The sequence below is a fragment of the Solea senegalensis genome, unplaced genomic scaffold, assembly GCF_019176455.1.
Source record: "Solea senegalensis isolate Sse05_10M unplaced genomic scaffold, IFAPA_SoseM_1 scf7180000015844, whole genome shotgun sequence".
Classification (NCBI taxonomy): Eukaryota; Metazoa; Chordata; class Actinopteri; order Pleuronectiformes; family Soleidae; genus Solea; species Solea senegalensis.
Genome location: NW_025321476.1, coordinates 1 through 12500, shown reverse-complemented (window position 1 = coordinate 12500; position 12500 = coordinate 1). Strand labels below are relative to the sequence as shown.

The window sequence follows — 12500 nt, the reverse complement described above, 5'->3', positions numbered from 1 at the left end:
CGACTCGTGGCTATTTCTGTAGAACTCAAGGTGGTGTGTTTTTGGTTTCAGGGGTTACTTCAGGACATCTGCTCAGAAATACCTGATCGAGCCTCTGTCAGGAGACGATGAAGGTGACCACGCAGTGACGACATTCAGCGAGAAAGAGAAGGAGAAATTCACACCTGCAGTGTGTGGTGTCACCAACACCAGCTGGAGCGACGACTTCGAACCCCCAACGAGCCTCAGCCGCTCCAGATCAGGGGTAACATTCTGCAGCACAAAAACATCATTCACTCCTGGTTTATAAAGACAAATATTAACTAACATTAACTAACCGGTGCTTTTAACTGCTTTTGCCCTTCAGGGAATACCGATTGTTCAGCAACAGAAATACATTGAGCTCTTCCTTGTTGCTGATAACCGTGCGGTAAGTTACAAATACATGTGGAGATTATGAAACGCATACTTTTTTAAATGATGGGGGTTTAAAATAACAATAAAATGAATATCAAAATCATGAGGCTGATTTTAAAATGAATCATCTGCTGGGAAACAGGATGTGGCCTAATATGACAGCGTTGTGTTTCAGTATGTGAAGATGAAGCGAGACCAGACGAAGCTGAGAAAGAGGATATTCGAAATTGTCAACTTTGTCAACATGGTGAGTCAAGTGGCTTAGATTCCTATATTTGGTCAAACTCCAAGTCACGGATGACATCTTTTTACGCATCAGCCGAATTTCCAGTTCATACGAGGATGTTCTTCTTCATTTAGCGAAGTTAGCTTCCGCTTTGAAATGCGAAGCACTGGCTTTGTCCATTCAGGCTTCTTTTCACCGTCCTCTATGACTAAGGTTACCCTGATTGTAAGTTATATTAGTAGAACTTCTTGTGACCTCAACCCCACAAAATTTTGTCATGTTGAATCTTGGAAAATTCAGCTAATTTCTTTGGAAATCACTGTGAAGTGATTTTACTCTCAATTTCTGCTGATAAAACCTCCTACATGTCTTACACTGGACCTTCAAGGTTAATCTCTGTCTCTCTGCTGATCTCCTGTCATGTTGTTGTCAGGCCTATAAGCCCCTGAGGACCTTCATTGCTCTGGTGGGGCTGGAGATCTGGTCCAACAGGGATTTGATCACTGTGACACCTCCAGCTGGGGCAAACCTGGATGCTTTCATGAAGTGGAGGAACTCTGAACTGGCCAAGAGGAAGAAGCATGACAATGCACATCTCATCAGGTCTGAGGAACTTCTATGGAACTAAATACTACTGAAAATAAAATAAAATAAGTGCAGTCTATGAAGATTTCATTTTGTAGTCAAAGTTGTGGTCCAAAATTATTAGCTTTTAAGTGATATTTTAGGTTATACTGTATGAAGTATGCAGTAATGTATGAGTTATTGACACATCAATACTGACCTCACCACATGCCATTTTGTGAAGTCCAGAGTAAAGTTGTATATTATTGCTTTAATATGGCACAGGACATTGTTCAATAAAAGGATGTTTCAACATCCTGTTTGCTTGTTTATAGGAAACAGGAGTCCAGGTTAAACAACTTTGAAGCATCAGTTATTTGCGTAACTTTTCTGAGTCTTCATTGTGCGTCCACGTTAGATTTGATGTCACAAACTCTGTCCGTTATGTTTTAAATTCAGATTCTGGGGAAGTACAGATGTCTCAACCAAATAACCATAACCCTTTGGTTAAACACCTGCGTCTTTGGTTTAACAGCTCCGCCTTCTTTTGTTAACAGTTTTTCATGGCACAGGAAGCACAGCAATGGGGTGCGATTTTAGTTCATGGTGACGTGATTAGTCATTTTATTTATGTCCCACCTTTGTGAAACCAGTTAATGTTTATTTATTGTAAAATTAATATAAATAAACATAATTAATGTGTTTGTTTGTTTTTATCTCGTGTTTTGTTTTACAGTGGAATTGACTTTGAAGGAGCGACTGTGGGACTGGCTTTCATTGGGACTATGTGCTCTGGTCACTCTGTCGGGGTGGTACAGGTGAGCTAAAATGGAGGATTTCTTCCACTGAAGGACTTGAGATGATATTTTAAAACCTTGTCTTTTTGATCATCACCTTCTCCAGCTCTCCATTTATTGTGTGGCACCATATGTCAGTTACATCGTGTCCATGCTACAACTCACGCCATTGACTCTTAATGGGGTCATCATTTACCAAATCATGCTGTAAAACTAACAATTGGATCAATGACCTGAACTGAGAGTAAACTCAAGGAGGCTGAGGTTAAAAAAGACACAGCTCATTTCTATGAAGCCCTTTGTCTAAAATGCATTAAATCACATTATGTGTGACCATACTTAAAATTCTTTATGATTTTTAAGTATCATAAAGATACTTTAAAAGTATCTTTTAAAGTCATACTTATGATTAGTTATGATTATAACTAATCATAGTTATAATCGTAGCTTATAACTATGATTAACTACATAATCATAGTTATAAGCTCTCATAATTATAAATAACTCATATACATCATGATGTCACCAAACAACTTAAATAATTTAAATACATTTGTTAAAATTCACAATTATAATAAAGTGAATTATTAAAAGCAATTAAGTAATGGGGGAAAAAACAAACAATAACAGCATAAAAAGCTGTTGTTTACTTTTTAACAAGTAATTCATATTTAAAAAAACATTAACTCAATTTGAAGATGAGTCATTTATAAAATGCCTTACAGCTTGTGGTGGTTATTGTTAAAATAAATTCTTAATTCTTTATATAACTCACATGATGAACATATGAGAGAATAATTCATAACAGACATTGGCATCATAATGTTTTATGATGTAGCATCAATATTCAAATGTAATGTTTAGGACAGGAAGTAACGACTAAGAAGTGAGAAGAAAAACAGCATAAAACAGGATGTAAAACTAGACAATATGCAAGGAGGGAAACTAATAATCAAAACAATATCATGGTCCAAATAGAAGGTTTTAAGAGAAATAGAAAGAGTCTTAAAAGAGTAGATAGAAGAGTCTTAATAGAGTACAGCACATGAAATCAACTTATATGAGATAGAGATAAGGTAAAAAGCTTTAATCAGTTAAAGAATGTTGAGTAAGAGCACAGATATGAAGGATATCACTGGTGTGTGTTTAATTTAAAATATTATCTAACTTTCAGGATCACAACGACCGTGCCATCGCAGTCGGAGCGACCCTGGCTCATGAGATGGGCCACAACCTGGGCATGAGCCACGACGACTCCAGTGCGTGCAGTTGCGTTGGAGACACCTGCATCATGGCTGCAGCTCTCAGGTGAGAAAACGCTCTGTGACGGTGTCTTTAATAGAAGAAGATCTGACGTGGAACAAGTGGAAATGACACACAGCGATGTCATCTGTTGGTTTGTGAGCCACTATTTTGAAGTGCTGAGCTTCGTATTTTGACCAGCGCCATCTTGGCTTTTTGAGATCAGAAGTGACCATACTTTGGAGGACATGGGGAGGAGCCTGAGTGTGTCTCGGTCAACACAAAGCTGGATATATTTTATAAATACAGCTTTTTGTGTTATGTCTTAGAGTCTTTGTAGTTTAACGTCTTGAACTACTTGAGCGCTATCACGGATGTTTAGACAACGGCCAAACTTAGTGCTAACTTTACCTTGTACGGTACAATGGCTGTTCTTAAACATCTATTCTCCTCTGAACTGGAACATAACTTACAAAACTGACATCATGTTATATTAAAGAAGAGCTGAAAGTAGTGATTGAAACCATTAAATGCTTAGGTAAATGTTTACCATCAGTCAAACTGAGTTCTTTTTGCAAATAGTGGAGTTGCCCCCTAGTTGCTATTCAACATAATGTTACTTCCAAGTTGGCTTCAGGCAGGAAAACCAGAAAATCACATCTAGTTTATGACCAAAACAGGCATATGGTGCCACCTGTAGACTGGACACCACTTAACAGTGTGTTTTTGTATTTTTTCGAGTGGACAAAATATTGAACTTGTGTGGAAAAAATGTTTTATAGGAAAAAGGAAAATGCCCCCCTTCAGATGTATGAACTATGATGTATAAAATGGTACGAGCTGCCAATCACATGGTGTCACTGCCCCCAACTGATGATGTTCCCATGTTATACAAATAAAGTGTATTTTTAAAAAAAAAGTTTTAGGTGAAAAATTGCCATTTTGCCGGATTTATAAACTGCAAGAGATGGAACTGACCAGTAGAAAAAATGTGTCTGATCGACGTGAGTGTGTCCTTGTTTGTCCTCAGTTGGGACGTCCCCCGAACCTTCAGCAGCTGCAGCAGCAACACATACGAGAAGTACCTGATGAACCGCAGCCCCAGCTGTTTGATGGACATACCAGACTATAGGAGTCTGTCGGCGCCATCTGTCTGTGGCAACGGGTTCACGGAGGCAGGAGAGGAGTGCGACTGTGGCACTGTGAAGGTAATCTCTTATCTTATCTTAAATTATATCCCCCTTGTCTGTGTTCATTAATCTAATTATATATCTATTATAATTTATGTCAATGGCACTGAACAGAATTTGTATCAGTGTAGTTTAAGACTAAAACTGACTTGTAAACTTCTGTTGTGAAGTTCACTCCTGTGAGATTATTTGCAGAGATGTCGAATGTGCTCAGACATGTTTGCATCGTCTGCTGGTATTCTGCACGCGCTTGTTTGCCGCCGGCCACAACTTTTCAGAAGATTGCATTGTGAAATCGTAGAGTTAACTGCACCACTGTCATGTCAGAACGGCTGTAAAATTCAGTGGTGGGGAAAGGCCAAACTTAGTCAGATATACACGAAACACACATATTTGAGCAGCGAGAGGAGAATGCTGAATTTTTCTCAAAGATTGTCCAGAAGAAATAAAAAACCTTAAAGACTCTTAAAGCTGTAGTGTGTAAGATTTAAATATAAACAAATGTCTGTTATCTCCGCACAACTAAATAAAACACATTTTTTTCAACTATAGTCAGTTATTTAATAATTTTTGTAAACGTGTAAAACACGTGTGGCAGGTGGACATACAAATATTAATCCCTCAAGAAACAAGTTGTGAAGCAGTGAAGTAAATTTGCTGAGATTACCACATGACGAAACCACAGAGAACATGATCTTTATTATTATACTACTATTATTATTATTATTACTGTTATTGAACGAGTCTTAACAGCTCCCGTTTTGTGTTTAAAGGAATGCACCAACCCGTGTTGCAATGCTACCACCTGCAGGCTGTCAGAGGGATCACAGTGTGCAGACGGCGAGTGCTGTGAGAGCTGTGAAGTGAGTCAATTGGAGAGATTATAATCTGCTGCGCTGTCTTCTTCTTTTCCAACCTCTGATCTGTCACTGCCCTCGAGTGGCCATTGGAGACATTACAAATTGTGGAATGGGGAAAAATAGAAGATAGAAAATTCATATTTATGTGTCTATATACTGTATATATTAGTAATTAGAAATATTGTAGACTAAACAATATTATTCTTTCAGTTTTTGTATAATTTTGTCACATTTTTCTTTGGAGATTTAAGAGTAATTAGATATTCTGTGGGATTTTAATTATAATACTGATAATAACAATAACATTTAAAGCTGCAAGCAGCAAATAATTGCTTGAGAATGCCAGGGTTGTTAGTTTTTGTTTTAAATGTTCTTGTGACAATGAGAGTTTTTACTGTTTCATGGTGTTTTTATTGCGAGAAAGAGGCAAAATTCGAGGCTTTTAGTTTAAAAAAAAACAAAAAAAAAAATGCATTTCTATTAAGGAAAATGTTTTGAAAAAGTTTTGTATTTTTTTGAAGTGAATGTGAATGAATGAATGACTCTCCCGTGTCTCCACACAGATCCTGCCTCACTCCAGAGAGTGTCGCAGGAAGCAGGACGAGTGCGACCTGCCCGAGTACTGCGACGGAACTAACAACGTCTGCCCCGAGGACATGTTTGCTGTGAACGGTCTCCCGTGTGACGGAAGCCAGGGATACTGTTACAACGGTCAGTGTCCACAGAGGCCAAACCAGTGTGTCAAGATGTACGGAGCAGGTGAGTGTCATTTTTATCATTTAATGTCACTTTCTGTTACTTTAAGAGTGTGTCAAGCAAATGCAGAGATTCTCCTCTCCACACACCAGTTATTGTGAAGTGATGAAATGTACCAGGGCCATTGAATGCATCTCGTTTGCTGCTCCTTTCACTAGCTTTTATGCACAGCTGTTTGTTCCCTAATTGTGATAAATTCATATTAATAACATATGGATGTCACTGTAATAGACAGACAGACATGTCAACTCAGCCCATTTTACATATCCCCACTTCCTTTCAGCCCTGGCTTTCAAAATAAGAGGCACTGAGTTCGGCTTTTGCCTAACACTTATTAAAAACAGCTCAACAGTAATCAATCTTAATAAAATAAAATACAGATGATTTTATGGTATCTTTCGTTTTAGTCGCCATTCCATAACTGTTGTAAAACTGAGCCGAAACAGGAAGTAGCCACTACTTGCTGAGATGTCGCTTCGCTACGTGCGTGTTTGTGAAACAAATGGTTTGACACTGGAACATTTAACGTTAATATTAGCTGCTTTGGTCCTCACTAAGGCGTATAAATCTGTGTTTTAAACGGCAAAGTTTAGCTGCTGTGGTCCTCACTCAGGCGTATAAATCTGTTTTAAACAGCGATGTTTAGCTGATTTGGTCCTCACTAAGGCGTATAAATCTGTTTTAAACAGCGATGTTTTGATTTGTCCTCACTAGATCTGTTTTAAACAGCTGATTTGTCCTTTTGCGATGTTTAGCTGATTTGGTCCTCACTAAAGCAAATCTGTTTTAAACAGCGATGTTTAGCGTTGGTCCTCACTAAGGCGTACAAATCTGTTTTAAACAGCGATGTTTAGCTGATTTGGTCCTCACTAAAAGGCACAAATCTGTTTTAAACAGCAATGTTTAGCTGATTTGGTCCTCACTAAGTACAAATCTGTTTTAAACAGCGATGTTTAGCTGATTTGGTCCTCACTAATAAATCTAAACAGCAATTTGGTCTCACTTGCAAATCTGTTTTAAACAGCGATGTTTAGCTGATTTGGTCCTCACTAAGGCGTACAAATCTGTTTTAAACAGCGACGTTTAGCTGCTTTGTTCCTCACTAAGGCGTGCTAATCTGTTGTGTTTTAAACAGCGAGGTTTAGCTGCTTTGGTCCTCACTAAGGCGTGCTAATCTGTTGTGTTTTAAACAGCGAGGTTTAGCTGCTTTGGTCCTCACTAAGGTGTACTAATCTGTGTTTTAAACACATTTTCCTGTGAAGAGAGATTTTATTTCTCATCACTTCACATAGTCCTTAAATATGTGTTAAGTGTTGCTTCCCTTGTTTTCAGGTGCTGTTGAGGCCAAAGCTTACTGCTACAACTACAACACCAGAGGAACCTACTACTCTTTCTGCAAACGTCCATCTAAAGACCAGTACATCCCCTGTCAGCAACAGTGAGTCACAGCAAAATTTTCTGTCACTTTTACATTATACATGTCTTTTAAAATGTAAAAGCTAATTATGTTGCATATAAAGATGCATTGAATGATCATTATTTCTTTAAAACCTTTGTATTCAGATTATTTCTGTTTCTAATTCTGATTTACTTTGGTCAATAGTTAGTAACGCTGAGTGATTTGGGTAAACTAATGACTTTAGGCAATAATGACTTGGTGATAAAGTGGATATTTGGAAGCAGACGGTTGGGGGTTTTGATGCCAGGCATGAGAATGGGGTAACGATACATAACGATAAAAGCGTCTGCCAAATGACATGTAATGTAATGATTCACTGTGTTGCTGTTTGATTTGCAGAGACAAGTACTGTGGGAAGCTCTTCTGTCAACAAGGTAAAGGAAGCCCAAACTACGGCCGCATGGTGAGAGTTGGCGACTGCAAGGCGGCTTTTTTCGACGACCACACTAAAGACTTCGGTCAGGTGGACACTGGGACGGAGTGTGGGACTGGAAAAGTAAGAAGTGGTGTTTTGTTTTCATTTTTTATTTAACCTCTGCTGGCGTGGGGCTCCCTCTAGTGCCACATGAGTGCAAATGCAAATTTTTTACATGAAAATTAAACCAGGCTCTGTCAATCATTTTGGTGTTGTTAGTACATATGGCACAATGTTTTGTAAGAAAGTCTCTATCTTGACAAATTAAGATGTCTTTTTTTTTTTTACTATACTCTTAAGTCATTGGAGGATAAAAATTTACACTTCCAAAAACAAAACTGCACACATTACTATTTTTTCCACTTTATGGGGTTAAATCTTTTGCTTAACATCAGTCCTAATCAAAAATAATGAATAATTATCTGGATTTTAACTCTTTAAAATATACCCATGATATAACCAACTATATTCCCACTCTACCCACTGATGACATCACAAATTTTTTTTTACATTTTCAATAAATCCCATTTATTATAATGGGAAAAACTGTAAAAAATTAGAAAACTCATCAGATTTGAACAGAATTCGGTGTGTGTGCAGGATCAGACACACTATCAACAGACTAAGTTATGCTGGCATTTAATTTAAATTTAGTATGGAAATATCTGAGTGACTCAGCAAATAAAGTTCTGCACAGATTAAGACATTTTCTCTGGATCTGCTCGATCAAAATTTAAATAATTCACTAATTGTTGAAGTGTCAGTGCTCGATCCAGTGTTTGTGGAGCCTGACTGTGTTGTTGTTCTCTTTTCTTACTTTCAGGTGTGCAGTCAGAATGAGTGTGTGGATCTTGCAGTAGCTTATAGAAACGTTAACTGCTCGGCAAAATGCTCCGGTCATGCTGTAAGTACACACACACACACACAAACACACACATACGCACACACACAAACTCCCAGTTTCCATGACTTCAGAGGACATTGCATTGACTTACATTCATTTCATGGAGACTTGCTCTAACCATAACTTTAAGTACTACTGGCTTAATCCTAATCCTAACCTCAACCTAACCTTAAAATATGTCTTCACCTTAAAATGTAGTAATTTACGTTATGGGGACACTGAACTGGGATTCTCACCTCACAGGAGGTGCAGTATTTCTTGAAGCTAAAATATCATTTTAGATTAAATATTGTCCTGGTCTAAACACATCTTACTCTCCAGACTGAAGAGAAGACGTCTTTATTTCTCACACATCTGCACAAACATAAGACAGTAATCATTTTGAATATATTATTATGTAGAAATGACCATTTCTTATATTGCGAATCATATTGCAATTGCGTTCCTCGTGACACAACACCTTCCCTGGTCCCTTACCTTAATCTTGACCATTGCAAATAAATGCCTGATCCTCACTCATGTGTTAAAAGGAGAATTCCATGTTTTTCTTTCAACCTGTGCTCGACAGTATGTTCATGAACGTGTTTGTACTGTGAGAGAAACGAGCATGTCGCTAAAACCGTTACCACTTCTGAAAGACTTTATTTTGGAATTCCCCCTTTGCTGTCGTGACTAAACGTGACAGTCATGTGACCTCTGCTGTGTGTTGTGTGTGTGCTGCAGGTGTGTAATCACAGGAGTGAGTGTCAGTGTGAGCCGGGGTGGATGCCTCCGAACTGCGACTCAAGAGACGGATCTCTTGTTTCTCCTTCTACTGGTACCTGCGATAAATACGACAACTTTCCGTCCGATGATCCCACGACGACTAAAACTAAACAGATTTGTTTTTTTGTTTTGTTTTTTTTTTGTCCTGCAGGAATAATTATTGCCGTCGTCGTCGTCGTACTCATGGTTCTGGGAATCATCGGAGGTGTCGTCGGATTACTCTGGAAGAAACGCAAACTTCCCATGCTGCCGATGTAAGTATCCGACTCTGTATTTCTCCATTTCGTGAGGTTGGGAATGTGTGAGATGAAATCTTTTCTTTCTCTGACAGGACACACACACGGAGGAAGCCGGCAGCGATGTCCAGCTCCGCCCAGCGCCCACACAAACCGTCACCGATCATTCAGGTGTCACATCAGGTAACACATGGGAATATTTCAAACACACGCCCTGATTTATTTCAGACTGTAACTCGTCACCACATGGTCCAAACTACTTACTCCTGCACTTGTAGGCTGGAAGACCCAAAGGAGCTCCGCCTCCTCCTCCTCCAGCAGGAAACAGACCCAAACCTCCGGGTCAGAACTACACGGCTGCTCGTCAGGTAACAAACTGCCGCTTTAAATGCAACACTCAACGTACAATATGTGTTCCATTTACACAAGGAGCAAAATCAGCACTTGCCATGTAATCACGGCAACTATGAGTTGGCAGCAGCTTCAGGTTAGTGGGAGGAGCTAACGTGTAGTCGCGCTACAACGGCTACAACCACACGTCTGCAGGACGCCGCACCGAGGGCGTGGTTTAATGCTCGATTCCACCTTTGCTTTCGAAGATCGTGACGTCGTTTCCGTCGATATTCGATTTACAATCGCGATCAGAGCAATGAATCAAAGACACTTTGGGTGTTTTTGTGATCTGCGTCTCAGCGGTTCTGATCTAAAGTTCAAAAACAGACAAGAACTGAGCTTCTGCAGTGAGTGACAGAGACGCTGCAAACACACACACTAGGGCTGCAACAAAATGAATCGTCAACTATTTTAATAGTCTATTGTTGTTGTTTTCTTAAACAAATTGATTCAAGCTTTCTAAACTCTCAGCTTCTTAAATGTGAATTTAATTTTCTGGTTTCTTTGCTCAATTTGACCGAAAAAACAGGTTTGTCAAACACTGATCGACATTTTTCAACATTTTAACTACATTTATGGACAAAATAAATATAGAAATGCATATGTAATTGACTTGTTTTGTGACTTATTTTCATTCTGCAGGCTCTGAGACCTGTCCCTCACCCAAAGGTGTGACCTGTTATGATGATGATGACGATGATGATGATGACGACGACACTCACCTGTCTGTGACCACCGTCCCTAACAAGAAGCTGCTGGAAAAAAAACTGGACCAGAGACAGAAACATGTTTATTTGTTTGTTTCCTGCTGCCCGATGCACTTGTGTGTTTCTGTGTCGGTGATGTTCACGCTGCTGCAGGAACAACAACAACAACAACAACAACAACGTGAATTGTTACTCACATGCACAGACAATGCAGGGTTTTTCACAACATTTAAAGCACTTTTTCTACAACAAACCTGAGCGAGGATCAGCGCTGCCGCTCTGACCCTGACTGTGAGCCATACTGTGTTTTTTTATATTCCTTTATTATTTTCTTACAGAAAGTGTAAATACTATTGTGCATGACTGGATTTAAAAGGGGATGTATGTACAATATGTGCAACAGCGACCTTCAGTGTTGAATATGGGTACTGCAATGCTAACTTCAAACATGCCCCACACGAGAGGATAATCGGCCAGATTTCAGCCAACAATCCGACAATCTTGGGTGTCTACTGATTTGAGTCTGATTTGAACAGATTATCTGGCCAAATCATGCTGTAGTGTGAGGGATTAACAGATGTTTTGTTATATAAAACCCCTTTAAATGTTAAACATTATCAAAAAACTGGCAGTAAATTTAATATTTAAAATTTTTTTATATAGCAAAAGCATTTTTGACATGAAACTGTAAAGATTTCTGGTCCATTATTGTGCAATGTGTGTTATTAATAAATATAATAATAATGATGATAACAATAATATATGATAATATGATAACATACTAAATGTAAATACATGTATAATATTATAAAAGTAAGGTTTTTGTGTACTGTTGTCACTGAGAATACAAACTCATAGAGTAAATAAACTTTAAGGCTTTAATATTTATTTAATATCACTTGCTTCAAATTAAGTTGTGTCTAATTTATCAAACTGACAGTTTATTATCTTTTCATGGGTTTAATTATTCATGTTTTACAGAAACGGCAGGAAAACCTGGTCGGAAATGGGAATTAATTTGCACTTTTTTTAACGATTTAAATTGAATTGAGTCATGGACAGGTTTTCATTTTCATTTTATTATAAGTCAGTTCATAAATCTTAAGTATGAGAAGTGTAGTTTATCTCTGTTCTGTGTTAGCCTTGTTTAATATTAGGACTTAAAACACAGTTTAAAGTAATAACAAGGCAATCCGAGATGAAACACTTCATGCAACAAGCCACTGTCAAACAGACAATCCATACTTCACTCCCACTCCGTGAGGTGAAGTACCTGTGACTATAAGGTGAGGTTTTGGACTTTTTTTTAACCGATTTTGGACGTTTTATTCAAATTTTGGACAACATACTAACCTGTGACTTTTTTATCACATTTTGGCCGACATACTAACCTATGACTTGTTTGTCATAATTTGGACCACATCCTAAAGTATGACTTTTTTGTCAAAATTTTAACAACATACTAAAATATGAATTTTGATAACTTTTTGGACAACATACTAAAATATGACTTTTTGGTCAAAATTTGAACGACGTACTAAAGTATGACTTTTTTGTCAAAATTTGGACGATACTCTAATGTATGACTTT

General features: G+C 38.1%; 1 protein-coding gene across 1 annotated transcript in view; it reads left to right on the top strand.

Moving 5' to 3' along the window:
- Positions 1 to 11485, top strand: part of LOC122762614 (zinc metalloproteinase-disintegrin-like batroxstatin-1) — a 16181-nt gene extending 4696 nt beyond the window's left edge. The window contains exons 6-22 of the mRNA XM_044017798.1: positions 52 to 244; positions 347 to 409; positions 572 to 643; positions 1056 to 1225; positions 1923 to 2004; positions 3158 to 3291; positions 4256 to 4433; positions 5189 to 5278; positions 5839 to 6034; positions 7364 to 7469; positions 7830 to 7986; positions 8729 to 8809; positions 9533 to 9626; positions 9726 to 9828; positions 9906 to 9993; positions 10089 to 10178; positions 10846 to 11485. Of these exons, the coding sequence (XP_043873733.1) occupies positions 52 to 244; positions 347 to 409; positions 572 to 643; positions 1056 to 1225; positions 1923 to 2004; positions 3158 to 3291; positions 4256 to 4433; positions 5189 to 5278; positions 5839 to 6034; positions 7364 to 7469; positions 7830 to 7986; positions 8729 to 8809; positions 9533 to 9626; positions 9726 to 9828; positions 9906 to 9993; positions 10089 to 10178; positions 10846 to 10878 (1930 nt within the window). The 3' untranslated portion in view covers positions 10879 to 11485. The remainder of the gene's footprint in view (positions 1 to 51; positions 245 to 346; positions 410 to 571; positions 644 to 1055; positions 1226 to 1922; positions 2005 to 3157; positions 3292 to 4255; positions 4434 to 5188; positions 5279 to 5838; positions 6035 to 7363; positions 7470 to 7829; positions 7987 to 8728; positions 8810 to 9532; positions 9627 to 9725; positions 9829 to 9905; positions 9994 to 10088; positions 10179 to 10845) is intronic.
- The last annotated feature ends 1015 nt before the right edge of the window (positions 11486 to 12500 follow it).